The sequence below is a fragment of the Anolis carolinensis genome, chromosome 4, assembly GCF_035594765.1.
Source record: "Anolis carolinensis isolate JA03-04 chromosome 4, rAnoCar3.1.pri, whole genome shotgun sequence".
NCBI classification, from domain to species: Eukaryota; Metazoa; Chordata; class Lepidosauria; order Squamata; family Dactyloidae; genus Anolis; species Anolis carolinensis.
Window position 1 is genome coordinate 211,003,753 of NC_085844.1, and position 16,545 is coordinate 211,020,297.

Here is a 16,545-nt window from a genome sequence, read left to right on the forward strand (position 1 = left end):
AAAGATTTTAGTTAAAACATGAATTGATTCTGTATCTGCTGTTTGAAACAGCTCTATTACATGCAGTATGTTCCTGGTGATTTACTTCTCCCAAGTGTTTTGAATGCAGCTTCAACTGAGCTTTCTAAAACTGTAGGTTCTTCTTTGAATGGTTTTTCCTTGAATGACTCTGTCATCCTTTCATATCTTTTATATAGCTTTGCATTGTATTGTTTTCATAATATTTGTATTAGTACTTGGTCATGTTATATGCTCTTTTTATTATTGTAGGACATCTCTACTCTTGGTTGATATTTATCTTTTATTTCTTGGATCTTGTGGAAGAGGGCTCTTGCTATTCCTTCTTTTATTGTCATTTTCAGTTCTTTTCATTGCTTATTAAAGTAGTTTTCCTTGTCCCTGTGAACAAGTCACTGAGCAGTTGTATTCATGGTTTTAAAACTGTTTCAGAGTTCCTCTGGCTCCAGAACAGTCAGATTTGTAAATACAGCTTTTAAAAATCTAATTTTTAAATCCTTCAGTTCTTTGTTCTTGGTTTAATGTTCTTCTTTCGCTTTACTCTAATGTTAAGTCTATGTCATAATCTGTTTTTTGAGAGAAAATGGAGCTTCTCCATCTTCTGCATCCAATTATATTGTCTATTTGATTTATACATTGACCATCAGATCATACTTATGTATACATCCCTTTCTTTGCTTGAAGGATGTGTTTGGAATGAACAAACTGTTGGCCTTAAAAAATTAACTCATGTGATCTACTTCCTCTCTTAATTCTAGGACAATGTTTTCTACAGTCTTTGATTCTGCTCTGTTTCCTATTTTTGCATTCCAATCTCCTATGATTAACAAAAAATCATGTTTTGGTGTGTGGTCAGATGTCTCCTGGACTCCAGCATAAAGCCTTTCAATTAGGTCTTTTGCCTCTTTAGTTGGAGCATAAACTTGGATTAAGGTTATATTGACTAGTTTTCCCTAAACTATTACTCTTATAAATATAGAAAATAAATTAATTATTTGCATGATTCAGTCTGACTTTGAATTATATCCTTTGACTGTTTTCCTAATAACTACAGATGCCACCCCATTTCTTCTTAGATTTTCATCTCCTGGGTAAAATACTGTATACTAATTATCTGTCTAGCTGTAGTTCTTTTTCAGTAGCATAACAACAGGGGAGATGGTGAAGAAGAATTGAAGGCACACTAACCTTTGGTTTCAGGTTACAGATATGAGCCTGCAGGAAGCAATGTAATAAGGTTTGAGCTAGGAAATAATAGGATTTGGATCTAGCCAATTTTACAATAGTTGTATGTGTCTGCCTGCAATAGAAAAGCTAAACAGCTGCTACCTTCAGTATCGTTTACTGAGAATGTGTAAACAACAACACTGAGAAAAAAAGAGAAAGCAAATAAGTTTGCCTTGCTGAGTTCTCCCAGGATGTTAAAAAAAACCCCATATAGAATGGTATAAACCAGCAAAACAGAAAGTATAAAAAGGAAAATCTAATAGAAGGGAAAATCCCCAAATAATTTTGCTTCCTTAAAAAGGCTTACCTGACTATATTCTTTCATTTTACATGGGCAATTATTGTCAATGTTGAATAAAATACTGTTGGGTGTATGGTGGGCAACAAAGTAAAAAAGTAGGTACTGTTTTATGATTTGCTTTATTTACAGACACCAGATTCTTAACTTTGGTGACACAATGATTCCCGCACAGCAGCAGTGTGTTTTTTTCCAAGCCATGGGAGTGCTGCACACACAGCTATAATCATTCTACAGAGTGAGACCTTTGAAAGGTAGTTGGGGCTAAAAAAATCTAGAACAGTTGGTGCATTTCTTTGGGCTGCATGTAATGGGATATTGGATCAAAGATTGACCAAAGCAGAAATATGCCACTCTGCCTTCTCTACAGGTTAGATCTGAAGCATCTTTCATTTCCACCGGCCTCCAACCACAGGCTTTCCACGGGTAGCCTTTGAGCTATTGGGAAAACAAATAAGCAAATGAGTATTTTCTTATTGGTGACCTTATTAAATGACACTCACATAAAGTGTAAAAAGAGCAAGTGGCAATCCAAATGCAGCAAGGCTACCATGCAACAGTATCATATTCTTACACATTAAGAAATAAGAGAGATCAGAAACTGGAAATTAAAATAAACCACATTTTTTGCAATAAAAACACATCTACACCATGCATTTGTGTGTGTGTCTTCAGGTTTAGTATTAATTTATGGCATCTCCATGAACATCATAGAATTTCCTTAGGCAGAAGTGGCTAGCCATTGACCTCCTCTGCAATATAGCTTATCTCACCTGTTACTCCCTTATTACTAACCCAGACTGATCCTGCTTATCTTCTAAGGATGGACAGGTTCTGATGTCTTCAAGGAATTTAAGCCTAAGACACTACATATTTTCACTGAAATAAAGATAGTTCTTTCTCTTTCAGGGAATCCTGGGACCTATTGTTTTGTAACTGAGACATAGCTAAAGAATTATCAGTATTTTCACCAGGCAAGATAGTTAAACAGTTATGACAAGCAATATGGATTTGTACTATAGACTTGAGTCATCTTTCACAGTGTCCTTCATATGTTTTGGACTACAATTTCTATCACCTCCAGTTAGTTGAGAATACTCAAAGATGACTATGAGAGTTGTACTCCAACATGTCTGGAGGGTGCTTGATTGGAGGAAACTAAAGGGTAGAATAATGGCCTCATGAAAATTGAAAAAGGTCTCATTTTTAGAGCAGTCTAAGCCTTTTCTGTGTTCTAGCTATATTATTGTTGGTTTTAATATGTTGGCCGCCCTGAGTTCTGATCTGGGAGAAAAGGCAGGAGATAAATAAAGTTAATGGAAGCAGCAACAGTGTTCATAAAAGTACTTGTAGATGATCTTGAAGAAGTAGTCATATTCATAATAATACTCATAGTAATTCTAGCTGTAAGAGCAATCATAATTTGTGGATGCGTGGAACCACCATTTCCGTCATTTCTTACCATTATCTATGGCTGAATGGAGCTACAATTTAGCAATACCTGGTGGAATGACAAATTCCTTAACTCCATTTAAGGCATGCTTCAGTTCATGCAATTTTAACACTTAGCATAACTAGCTTCTAGTTATCTTTCACTCCCGCTAGCCTTATGAGGGCCTTGCAAATTGAGATGCTGCCCTGGAGTCTGGCCATCTATGAGCCAGCTGGAAAGCATTTCAGAAAGCAAGAATGCATAGTCACCGAAGCAGCCAATGAAGTCATGTTAGCAGCAGCTCTAGTGTCAGCTGAAATCATTCATGAGCCAGTCAAACAATTTCTAAATTTTTGCCTAATTCCCAGCCCATTGTGACTGCCTGGCGCATCTGGCTTGCTTCTCAGAAAGGGAAACAGCTGTTTCTAAATTTGGAGTTGTCTTACAGTCAGATTAAGGATGATATTTATGTTCAGAACTTTCCAATCATGCCCTCAGCTTTGGTATTTGTTTTAGGTCATAGATGAGAAATTCTGTTGGTTCATTTTTGTATAAGAATTTTCCAGGGTGAAAACATTTATTCATACATTTTTAGTTCTCTTTTAATTTATTGTCTGCCTTTCTAAAAGTATAAGACTTAAGGCAGCATTTATTTATTTATTTATTTTACTTTCAGGCTCTGAGATGTTCTTTTTGAATCTAACCCAGGTCATTACATTCCCCTTTAAAAATAAGAACTTGTAGACATTCACAGTTTTCGCCCCAAGTTTAACAAGGTTATTGTATTCATCACATTCTTTTATCTGTACCCTCACTAAATTCCTCTTTCCTCCACCAGTTATCTAACTTGACTTCACGCTGATCATTTACTATGTATGAAGTTCAAGTCATGAAACAAGAGCAGAGAACCAAGAGAAGTAACCTAAGAGATAAGTGGAACACAACTAAGCTTGGTAAGATGTGAGATGAAATCCAACAAGGAACGTATTCCTTTTCTCTCATGAGTTATTTGTACAATAACATACACTTTTAAACAACTGTTTTTTCATATGAGTCTTTCATAGTTTTAGTAATTTATGACTCCTACTTTGTACTTAATTTTAAGATTATGATGTTTCAATTATTGATTTTAATGTATATGTGTTGTTTTTACCCTATGTATATATATATATATGTGGCATTGAATTGTGCCTTTTTTGTGAGCTGCCCTGAGTCCCTTTTGGAGTGAGAAGGGATATAAATACAGTAAATAAATAAAAAAATACTTAGGCCATGCAGAAAATGATCAATGGCATTACTACGAGGTGCGGGGTGGAGGAAGGTGGATAATAGCTGGTGATACCATCAAAGAGGCTTACATTAAAATGGCCATCTATAAAGGTTTTGTAGAATGTTTCAGAAGAAATGTATTATTTTTATATCCATGTAGTTAGTTATAACTAGAAATTTTCCTCCAGTCCAGCTAACAGGTACTGTATCAATATCAAGGCTGAAACTCTATGTCAATTTGCTTTTTCTGTTTTCTAATTGGCATGCACTCCAATCAGAGATGTTGTTATTACCCAATCACAATGCTTCAAATCACATGGTCAGCTGCTGATTTTGTCATTGCAATCAATAACGTATGGGAATTACATTTTACAAATAAAAATTGTACAAAGAATTTCTAAATATTCTTTTATGGCCTGGTACTGGAAAATATGGGAAATAACATCATGGTTTACCACACTGGATGCCATCAATTGTAGTGATGCCACTGGACAGCCAAATCTTTTGGTAATCATTTTGGATCATCTGTGTTCTGTTTGAAATGCTCTGATTGGTCTTTTAAACAACCTACTGTAATTCAAAGATGAATTGCTTGTATTAGGAAGTACCAGATACCTCCTAATGCAAGCATGTATAAACATACGTCTTTCAGCGTAACTGGATGTGTTGCCAGTATAAACTACTAACAAGTTTAAAAAGCCTTTGTGCACACATAAAATAATGCAAGAAATAGCTGCTAATCCAAGATACAAATCTCAGAATCACATGAGTTTAAAAATACCACTCTAATATCTTTGAGATTTAGTTGCTAAAGTATCTCTATTCAGCCACATCCAGCACATTATGGACTAAGTATCATGGTGTATAAAGACATTTCTTCTCATAATTAGCACACGAACAATCACAGCACACTATGCATATCCCAGAGGGCAAAACATGCTACTCACCCTTTACTGAATCACATGGAAGAGAACAAAAGAAGAAATAAGATATAAATAGGATATAAAAATCCTGGCTAACCTACAGGTTTGACTTGATGTGCTCACTATCATAAGGCAGAGTGTAGCAGTCCTCTCAAACAGAGGATACTGGGAGAAGACAGGAAGCTCTTGGAGGAGAGACAGATGTATTATGTGAGTAGCTTAAGGTATCCTGTGTCCATTGGATACTGGGGAGAATGCTGCTCCCATGGCCTATGTTTAAGCAAGATTCATTTGCCAGTCCAGTTGGCTTTTGTAGACATACACAGAAGAGGGTTCCATATTGCTTTCTACCTGAAGCACCACATTTTATGCGCTCCCTTGGCAAAGATCCAAGGCTTTTCTTACACATGTAACCCTTTGCCTATGGACTGATAAACTGTCCAACAGTTAGATCAATGCAACCACTTTGTGAGACAGCTATATTGCTCTCTTCTTTAATATTCAGAAGCATCTTCCACATAGTGATCAAAACCCCTGTCAAGAGTTCAAGTGAGGATTCATTTTCTATCCTAGAACAATATATGTAAAACATCAAGCAGGTTCTTTAGCCTCTCTGGGCCTTTATTCTCCATCCCACCATGGCCAAGGAGAATGATGGGAAGTGCAAGAATTACTCAGCAATGTATACAAACAGAGATATCAAATTCAGAGGGCAGGTACTGGGATATAAGAAAAGAGGCTGGATACTCTGTGTCTCAATATGTGGACTATTATACAAGAACTTGAAGGTCACATTGTTGATACCAACAGTGCAACAGTGCAGCAACTGCATTTGAAACCCACAATTTCCCCAGTAATGTTCCTGGACACATCTTTAAAAGAAAAAGTGCAGTAAGGAAATTGAAGATCAAAGGCTATAAAGGAGGTGAGAGATTTCAGAGATAAGAGAAAAAAGATGGGAAAGTAATGCAAGAGGTATATAGAGAAACAGTGGAATAAAAAAAAACTTGGTGAGAAGTGTAATTGAAAATGTAAATTCAAGTTAAAGTTAAGAAAGCAAAATAACAAAGGCATAGGAATCAAAACAGGCCACAGAAAATAGATTAGGAAAGGGGTTTTTGTTTGGGGGGGGGGGGAGACATAAAGTTGGAGCCAGACTTCTAGTTGTTGGAGTTCTGCTAGCTCTGGAAAAAGCGGGCAAATGATCTTTGTTAATCAATCAGTCCTTTTGAAGCTCCCTCCTGTGAATCTTGAAAATCTTCTCCAGAGGACTGGATGAATCTCCAGATAAGTATGAGAGGCATTCAAGTGTCTGGAGGAGTGAGGAGGAACTGGTGAGAAAGGGCCTTCCCCCATGGATTAGTTCCATGTGTAGAAAGAGCACTCTGCTCACAGCATAGTTGTCTGGATCAGGGATTTAAAGAGTATTCCGAAATGTCCTCATGATTGAGAAAAAAAGCAGTTTGACACATTGAGACACCTCATCAAACAAAATGTTGGTTTCAGCAAAAATTTCCTGCACAAGAGCAAAATGATTAATATTTTGTCTTCGGGTGCAGTTTTTTGTCTTTTGTGCAAATCCTATTTATGCAAATAAAGTCTGAAGATGCGAAAATCATCAAAACATGAAGAATAACTTTCAAAGTTGCCACCATGGACATAAAACTTTTCAACTGTCTTGATCTTTTGTGCAATAAGCAAACATTTAACCTCTTGTCGGGATGTAACCCACTAAAAAATTCAAGACAGGAAAAATATTAATATGTTTAAAACTCAAGAAACAATGTTTAAAAAGTAAGAGTAAACTAACATTGGAGGACCAGGAGTGATGGCAGGATAAGATTTGGAGGGGGAGCAAGGTAAGCTAAAAGTATCAGTTCCACTGATAGCCAGATGTGTGATCACATAATTACAAAGGCACAGTATAGGACAATAAATTGCCATCATGGATCACTGAAGCAGAAAAGAAGGCAAATAATTAAGAACAGTGGAGCAAAAGTTAGTAATCAAGTGGAAACGGAGAACAAAAAGAAGAACAGAAAAGTCTAGGGATAAAGCACACCCTAGTAAACAGAATAATGAAAAATCCCCAGTGGGCAAGTATTTCATGGACAGGAAAGCAAAGTGAAGGAAAAGAGAGTGATTGTGGAAAATCTACCAGGTGCATTTAGTGCCATGAAATGCAATGGGGTGTTACATTATCCTAAGTACTTACACCTTTTGATGGTCACTAATGCGGTTTCGTAGAACATTAATCTGCAAGAGAAATAGACAAGAGATGATGCATCATGGTGACACTTCATCATGTGAGAAACAGAAAGACTGTGTGTCAGGACCTCAAGGAAGGCAAGAAAAGAAGACTGACCATGGATGGATTACACACATTAAACAGAATGTAACTGTAGATGTAAATGATTCCTCTGGTGAATCATCTGAATTTTCTTTGTTAGAACTGATAACCATAAAGGACAATATTTGTATATTTCTGTCCCAATCCTTTTTCTTGTGTGAAACTCTTGAGTAGTTTTTTTTTTTTTTTTTTGCTGCCCATACAGTTCTGTATTCACATGAAGGCATTGAAGGTAAAGTCTATTCTCTCATTTTGTTGTATTTTTCAGGGTGTATCTCTAAGCAGATTATGAAATTGATTTTCTTTGCCATAGCAGTAGTTTGGAAGTAAAGCGGCAGTTTTGTGACAGGTTCTGTAGTTCCTGGACTCCATATTTCTTGAAAAGCATCTTTCTTTCCAGTACTCAGCAGCTCAGACATGATACATTGCTCAACTTATTTCATGGCCTGTTCATGAAGTTATGTGAGGCATGCCTTCAAGAGGTTCAAATGTAAATAACTAGAAATTCAGTTCTGTTGAATTTAAGTGCTGTCTCACTCTTGCTTCTTGTGCAAGAATCAAAAGCAAAGAATTCTTCCATTGACTTACCTTTGCCAAAGGATCTGGCTGGGAACATGGAGTGCCTGGGTGACCACAGTAAACTGAACTGTAGTTTTAGAAATCCTAGCAAGCCAAGCAAGACAGCCATGCAAGATACCAAAAGGCCATGTTGAGAAGATCATGACAGCATCCAGGCCTTACTGGAACATAAGAAGGCAATACTCCAAGCAAGTGTCTGGCACACCTAATTCCATGCTTCACTATTTGCAGGGAATAGGTCATACTTACTACTTGCTTAACTCATCACAGCGTGCAGTGAGTATAAAAATCTGGTCAGGGTCAGAGGAAGGAAAATATTATAGATGTGAAACTTATACCAGTGTAAGGATTGAGGGCTCTATCTAACAGTGAATAGGATCAGGAGAGATGATGTAGTGAATATCCTGTCAGTTTTTCATAATGTCATAAGAATTTGGTAAAGGGTCAGTAATATAAAATTCAAAACAACTTGATATTATGATGATGGATGAGGAAGGAAAATGAATTGCTTATGATGCAAGTTAATGGGGCTGACTTATAGAAACTGACAATTCTAACAAAGGGCTCTGGCTGAAGGCTTTGAATGAAGAGGTTGAAGTTGCCTCTGCCCCTCTTGCATTTTATCTGCTTTCCTTTGGGGACTGATGTGCTAATGAAATCTACATGCCTATATTTTAGCCAAGCTAAAGCATCCCTACCATCTTATGCATAGTGAAATGGGGGAATTTGCTCATTTGCAGACTGACTATTTCTCTTCTGGATGCTTTGCATATATTTCTGTACAGGACATACAGGGAGAAAAAAAATAAAACAATTGATGTCACTCTTCCATCAGAGTGTGTTTGTATGTGTTTGGAATTTTTCCAGAAACATTTCAAGTACATTTCATGTCCAGGAAGCCATTAAAAAGAGATCTAAAGCTGATAAAGAGAAAAGATAATTGCTTCCCAAAGGAAAGGGGGTTGGGAATGGTAGCTGCTGCTCAAATCCACCATTCCATAAACTGCCCAGTTTACCCTTTCAATTGCCCTCCCTTGAGTAGCTCCTTCCTTTTATTTTCAGCTACTTCTCTCCTCACCTCCAGAATTTCAAGTCAAATATTGTTTTTTCAATCACACTTTTGTTTTGGCCCACACTAATACACTGTGTTTAGTGACTGGAAAATTGCCATGGCTACTAAGAATTAAGTTACATATATTCCAAGGCCGTTTAAATGCAGATTACTTCAGTTGTCACAGCAGTATTTTACTACACCCATAAATGACTGAACTGGTGAGGTTACAAGACAGGCACTTTGAAGCATGGTCTTCTGGATGTAAAAAAATCCTGGTCAGGAAGCCAGTCTAGCTTTGACAGAGGCTGTTGTAACTTACAATGTGACTTGTGAAGTCCTTCAATATTTGATTTGACAAGGATAGAACTGGATCTTTATAGGCCTGGACTGATAGTTTAATTTTAATCTACAAAGCAATTCTTTTGAAGTGGAGACATATCTTATTCCTCTTATATAAGAAATCATTCACTTTTGATTTCAGATGTAACTTTCAAATGAAGATAAAGCTAGGCTCCCATCCAAGTGAGACAAGTCAGATTAATCATCCTTGTCTGTACTTGCTCTGAGTTGGGAGAAAGAAGGGAGTTAACCTCGCAGTAATTATAAGGAAGAAGCCTGGATACAGCTATGGTGGCAACAAATGCATGTCTATTTTAGTTATGGGATTGCTTTTAAAGATTGTTTCAGAAAAAGAGAAAATATTTTTGAGAAAATTGCTAATTATAAGCAAGTTTACATTTTCCCCTTTTTGATTCATTTCATTCACTTTAATGCAGTTTCAGTGCCATTTTTCTTTTAATTTAGCAATTACGTGAATTATCCCAACTGTGTAGCACAGAAGTAGGCTTGTGCAATGGGTGTGTAATTTGGACTCATCTTCATTCTGTGAAGGTCACATCACGTCCACATATTGGGACTGGAAATTCCACCATTTCTGATCCATTTTCATGGCACTTTTGACTGTTGGTGGACAACATCCTTTAAACTAAGGATTTTTTAAGATCCCACCACCCAAAAATCAGAGGTTTGGAGGGATCACTGGGAGCCTAAAGGCTTTTAGATGACTCATCAAGGCAAAGTACCATCAGAGAAAATGACACTAATTGCTCATGGAGGGAATGCTTCCTGTATCAGTCATGCAAGTGATCCCAGCCATCCAGGGATCATATAGCGAAAAGGATGGTGACAGTCTGACTGGCTCTCCTCTGATGCTACTGAGAGCAAGTAGAGCTGCCTTCAGGAAGCATTACCCTTCCTCACACTAATGGATTTGTCCATGCTATCTTTTACAAAAACCTGTTAAATGCCAAATACATATCAAACATCTGGCAACTGCTATTTTGACATTGTTGCAATGACTATGAAAAGTGACTTCCCTAGCAGCTCAGTCTACATTCAGCTGCTTTTGCTGAGAAAGCTAAAATTTTGAACAGTCATTCAAACTTACCTCATATTTCTGTCTCTTGAACTTTTCCTGCAAATCAAATTTTTCAGCTTCTAGATCATGAATATTTTGCCACAATTCCTTGGCCTTTTCCCTGATGTGAAAACATGAAGCATCAGTCAAGGTAGTAGCCAATTTTACATACATACACAGTCCGACACACACGAAGGATACCAAGCTGCAACTTATACTCTTCTTGGGTACATGTGTATGAAAGGCTATGTATACAGCATTGTGGTCATGTGTGAAAATGAATATGGAAATTGTATGTGAGATACAGGTGATTTTACACATATGCATGCATACACATATGACAGAATGGGCAACTGATATGTTCGGGGCCCAATTTTCTGCCAAAAAATAACAAACAATGACTGAGACATACATAAGTTTAAGCCCACCTTACACTTGCATTATACATTTTTGGTCATTGTGGAGACTAATGTTCTCTTCCTTCTACAGCACCCAAAGCTCCCACAGGAATCAAGGAGTCTATAACTACGTAGCATTAAAGAGCTTTGAGTGTGAGTGGATATGCTTGAATATGAATAAAGATTTATGTCTATTTCAGCCTGTTTGTGTGGCAGGGTACACTATGAAGGGCAATGTCCTGGCTTGAACATAGGGCACTGAATCACAGGTAAGCGACCAGGGATTCACACCCCTTCATACTCTATCGCTTGTCACCAAACTACAGGGAATGTGCTACAATATATTGTTTCCCAGCAGAATGCTGCTTCCAGCAGTCTGCTTGGAATGGAGACCTGCTAGAGAACCAGAAACACACATCCTGCTAACACACCCCAGCCGAATCTTAAGGGTTTGGTAGCCATTGTAGTGGCAGTACCTTTGTTGACAGCAAAGACATGGGGAGGTTTAGAAATCCCAAGGGGCATGTTTGACTGCAGGCGACACCTTACCTAACCCATGTATATACAGTAGAGTCTCACTTATCCAACACTTGCTTATCCAACGTTCTGGATTATCCAACGCATTTTTTGTAGTCAATGTTTTCAATATATCATGATATTTTGGTGCTAAATTCGTAAATACAGTAATTACTACTTAGCATTAATGTGTAATGAACTACTTTTTCTGTCAAATTTGTTGTATAACATGATGTTTTGGTGCTTAATTTGTAAAATCATAACCTATTTTGATGTTCAATAGGCTTTTTCTTAATCTCTCTTTATTATCCAATATATTCACTTATCCAACATTCTGCCGGCCTGTTTATGTTGGATAAGTGAGACTCTACTGTACCATATGGTGTGTGGGGATTTTGCAAATGTTATTCAGAATGTCTGCAATGCTCTTGAAAGTCCCAGCTGCCCATTGCTCACAATCTACAAGATTTATTTCCTTATCTTTAAGATTTATCTTTAAATGCATATGCACTACCTTTTGACTTATTCCAGCTTCACAAGTTATGATACTAGAACTGGGTCTGCTAGATATAAGCCTACTGGTGAATATGAAGAAGTCTGAACAAAAGGAGACAATGTGCATCAGCTCACTGCTTACTGTTTGTGTGTTCTCATCGCACCCTCTAGTGGCTTACCTGTCTATTGTGATTCCTTAAAGCTGAATGAATAACAGTAATAATAAATTCAGGACACACTGGTAACTTAATCCAGTCTAAAACAGAAATAAGGTACTCTGAACTGGCCCCAGAGGCAGCCACACACTCTATGCCCAATCTATGGCAATAGTCAGGCAGAGTCTACATTGTGCAGCCATGCCTAAAACAGTTCAGCCCCTCATAACTATCATCTTATCATCCCTTTCACTCTTGCTGCTGCCAGAGTTCTACTGCCACCCAGCAACAGTGACAGCAGCAACAGGAGCCCAGTCCATCCCCTTTTCCCTGTGCACCTAGTCATGCTGCTCACACTGTTCCCAAAGTGTCGAACTGCTCTGGAGTTTCTGGAGCATTCCCCATATTTCTTTATCACAGGGCTAGACTGGTTTAACCTGGTTTATCCTGTGATAAGGACTGAGCATTCCTGAACATTGTGCAGATGTCCAGGAGTGACTTCTCATCCACCTCTGGTTTTGGGAATCATGTAGATGAGTCCCCACTCAAAGAAGTACCATGTCTGCAAGACCTGAGCAGGGCTGTTGATGATAGGGCAACTTGGAAGTCTGTCATTCGTGAGGTCACAATAAATTGAAGTTGACTTGATGGCAGTTAACAGCAATAGTTTTGAGATTCACGCATAAAATATCATTATGAAGCAAAACATTAATGCTTCTTGACTTGCAATGATCATATATGAGTATAATACCACTCGGTTGTCATTTAAGCTCATTTGTATCTGTTCCAGTGGATATCTGATGTAGTAATACATGCCTTGGCTATATCTTATTTGGATTACTGCAACACATTCAACACAGGCCTGCTTCTGGAAACTGACCAGAAACTGCAGCAAGTCTAAATAATGTTACTAGAACGCTATGATTGCTATCAGGGAACACATAACTCCCTTATTGAAATGGCTTTGTTAGCTAGCAGTTTGCTTAAAGCTACATTTCAAAGGGCTGGTTATGACCTATAAAACCCTAAACAGCTAAGACCAAAACTGAGTGAAAGGCTGTATCTTTTAATATGAACTTGTCCAGGGTTTAATAATAATAATAATAATAATAATAATAATAATAATAATAATAATAATAAAACTTTATTTATACCCCGCCACCATCTCCCCAATGGGGACTCGGGGCGGCTAACATGGGGCCATGCCCAGAGCAATACAACATAATAAAATATAAAAACAACATATCATAGCACCATTTAAAATACAATAAATAATAATAAACAGAACATCAAGAAATCAAAAAAACAATAAAGCAAGGGCAGGCCGCGTGAACACAGAGATAAAACCCGGAGTGAGAGGGACAGAGGAGTACTCCACTATGGGCAGGGACATTTGGAAGGGGTAATCTAGAGGATAGATGTTCGGAGGGGAGTAATACGGAGATATATAACAGAAATTACTCACCGAAAGCACAGCGGAAGAGCCATGTTTTCAATTCTTTCCTAAAAGCTAATAGAGTGGGAGCTTGCCTAATTTCAGTAGGTAGTGAGTTCCACAGTCAGGGGGCCACAGCAGAGAAGGCCCTCTCCCTTGTACTTACAAGGCGAGCCTGGGATATAGGCAATGGTGATAACAGGGCCTCCCCGGATGATCGCAAAGAACGGGCAGGTTTATGGAAGGAGATATGGTCACGGAGGTAGGTGGGTCCCAAACCGTTCAGGGCTTTATAGATGATGGTCTGCACCTTGAATTGGGACCGGAAGATGAACGGCAGCCAGTGGAGCTCCTTAAACAAGGGAGTGGATCTCTCCCTGTAATTAATCTGGCAGCCGAGCGTTGGACCAATTGTAATTTCCGGGCCGTCTTCAAGGGAAGCCCCACGTAGAGTGCATTACAGTAGTCCAGTCTAGAGGTAACTAAGGCATGGACCACCGTGGTCAAGTCAGACTTCACGAGGTATGGTCGCAGTTGCCGCACAAGTTTGAGTTGTGCAAAGGCCCTCCCGGCCACCGCCGACACCTGTGCTTCAAGCGTCAGCGCTGAATCCAGGAGGACCCCCAAACTGCGGACCTGTGGTTTCAGGGGGAGTGCAACCCCGTCCAGCACAGGTTGCCACCCAATACCCCGATCTGCCGCACGACTGACCAGGAGGGCCTCTGTCTTGTCGGGATTGATTCTCAGCTTGTTCCTCCTCATCCAGTCCGCCACAGCAGCCAGGCACTGGTTCAGCATCCGAGGGGCTTCCTTGGAATCAGATGGAAACGAGTAGTGGATTTGCGTGTCATCTGCGTAGAGATGGCAACGCCCTCCAAAACTCCGGATGACCTCTCCCAGCGGTTTCATGTAGATGTTAAATAGCATGGGGGATAAGATAGACCCCTGCGGAACCCCACAGGTCAATGGCCAGGGGTCCGAGCAGGTGTCCCCCAGCTTCACCATCTGGGAACGGCCCTCCAGGAAGGACTGGAGCCACTGCAAAACTGTGCCACCGAGCCCCATCCCAGAGAGCCTCCCCAGAAGGATACCATGGTCGATGGTATCGAAAACCGCTGAGATATCCAGGAGAACCAGCAGGGTCACACTCCCCCTGTCCAGCTCCCTGCGGAGGTCATCCATCAAGGCGACCAAAGCTGTCTCGGTACTGTGCCCAGGCCTGAAGCCAGACTGCGAGCAGTCCAGAACGACCCTCAAGGATAAAGATTTAAGATCCTCAGGGATAAAGCTTTCTCTCAGTCCATCCACCAACACAGCACATTTCACAAGAACATTCTTACTATCAGTTGAACCTCTTCAGCGGGTCTGTTCCTTTCCTTTCTCACCTCAGCTTGTCTTCATTCAGATGATCAATATTCAGAGGTTTTCTACGCTCACTGAGGATTTTTTTCTTCTTCTCTCGCTCTGTTTGCTTTTTCCCACTTTTCTTCTCTGTCTAAAGAAACCAATATAAACGTGCCTCAGGGGCAGGAATGACAAAAACTCTGTTGCACTTTAATAGAATAATAATAATAATAATAATAATAATAATAATAATAATAATAATAATTTCATGTCTTACCCACCTCTCCTTGAGGCAGGCTACAGCATAATTAAAACACATAAACACTGTAAAAATTCTATAAATATACATATTCTATAAATATACATAATATACAAGGGGTAACAATGTTCTGATGCAACCACTGACCTTTTCAAGTACATGGACTATGGTTGTAGAATGTTATGTGGAGTCATGTATTCAAAAAACAACTAAGGCCTATGGAAGTTTGACTTTGCTCTCCATATAGCTTTACCACATTTTCCTAGATCATGCACTGTCACATACACAGGGGTAAGTTTCCGTTTTGGGGTAATATGGGTATTCCCATATTGGTATTCCTCCATCCTCAGGGCCCTCCCTGTTGACTTAGTTGACTCTGAAGCCTCTCACACAACTATTCCATACTCTGTGGGAAACAAGTAGGACTGTAAGTGCCTGGCTATATACCCTTAGCCAGACACAAAATGATGACATCAAAACCAATATCCACCAAAGTTCTCTGATGGTCTTGGCATAGCTGCAATTATTTAATGGCTGACCATGGCAGATTAACTAGACACTTCTGTATGATTGGTGGGTGGTATTTGGCTCAGTCCACATGCAGACTTACTACACTATGGTGAGCAATACAACACTGCACTTTCCCTGTTGAGGCAATGAATAAGTGGGCAGTCTATCTCATAGTAGAACTCATATACCTTCTGTAGATAGCCTCCAAAATGGAGCATGTTGGAGAAAGCTTTCTTCTTCCTGGCATCCTCTTCAGCCCTTTTCCTAGCTTCTTCTTCCTCCTTCCGGGCTCTTTCTTCCTGTTAAAGAGAGAATAACAAAGAAATTTCAGAAAAGCAGACAGATAACAATGCCTGCCAGTGGCTTCCACATCAATGAGGCAATGTATCTGAGTAATAATAATACGAAGAAGAAGAAGAAGAAGAAGAAGAAGAAGAAGAAGAAGAAGAAGAAGAAGTAGTAGTTTATTTATACCCTGCCTCCATCTCCCCCAAAGGGGACTCAGGGCAGCTCACAGATAATACCAGATAAAAACAATAACAATATACAGTACATCAATAAGCAAAAACATACACAAATTATAAAATTTTAACATTAACCTCTAGAAATACAAACACACTTAATAAAGCATGGAAGTTGTAAACTCAAGATAACAGATAAAGTGCTGCAGTTTCGTTAGAGATCAATTTGGGATGGGAGAGGCCCTGAGTTAATATCAAATTAACCAGGAAAGTGCGACCGATGCAAAAATGGTCAAGAAACACAATTGTTATGGGGATGGGCAATCTTTAACCAAAGGCCTGTGTGAAGAGCCAAGTTTTCAGGCTCTTCCTGAATGCCATCAGGGTGGGGGCCTGCCTGATCTC

General features: G+C 39.1%; 1 protein-coding gene across 3 annotated transcripts in view; it reads right to left on the bottom strand.

Moving 5' to 3' along the window:
* The window catches only part of tnnt2 (troponin T2, cardiac type), a 163,356-nt gene that overhangs the window by 133,878 nt on the left and 12,933 nt on the right, over positions 1–16,545 (bottom strand). Inside the window, exons 9-13 of one of the 3 annotated variants that reach the window (XM_062978700.1) lie at positions 15,868–15,978; positions 14,952–15,061; positions 10,598–10,688; positions 7,383–7,423; positions 1,647–1,981 (exon numbers count right to left, since the gene is read on the bottom strand). In XM_062978700.1, the coding sequence (XP_062834770.1) occupies positions 1,933–1,981; positions 7,383–7,423; positions 10,598–10,688; positions 14,952–15,061; positions 15,868–15,978 (402 nt within the window). In that variant the 3' untranslated portion in view covers positions 1,647–1,932. Of the gene's footprint in view, positions 1–1,646; positions 1,982–7,382; positions 7,424–8,345; positions 8,387–10,597; positions 10,689–14,951; positions 15,062–15,867; positions 15,979–16,545 lie in introns of those variants that run through there. The other 2 variants (XM_062978697.1, XM_062978698.1) reach the window with 2 other exon arrangements.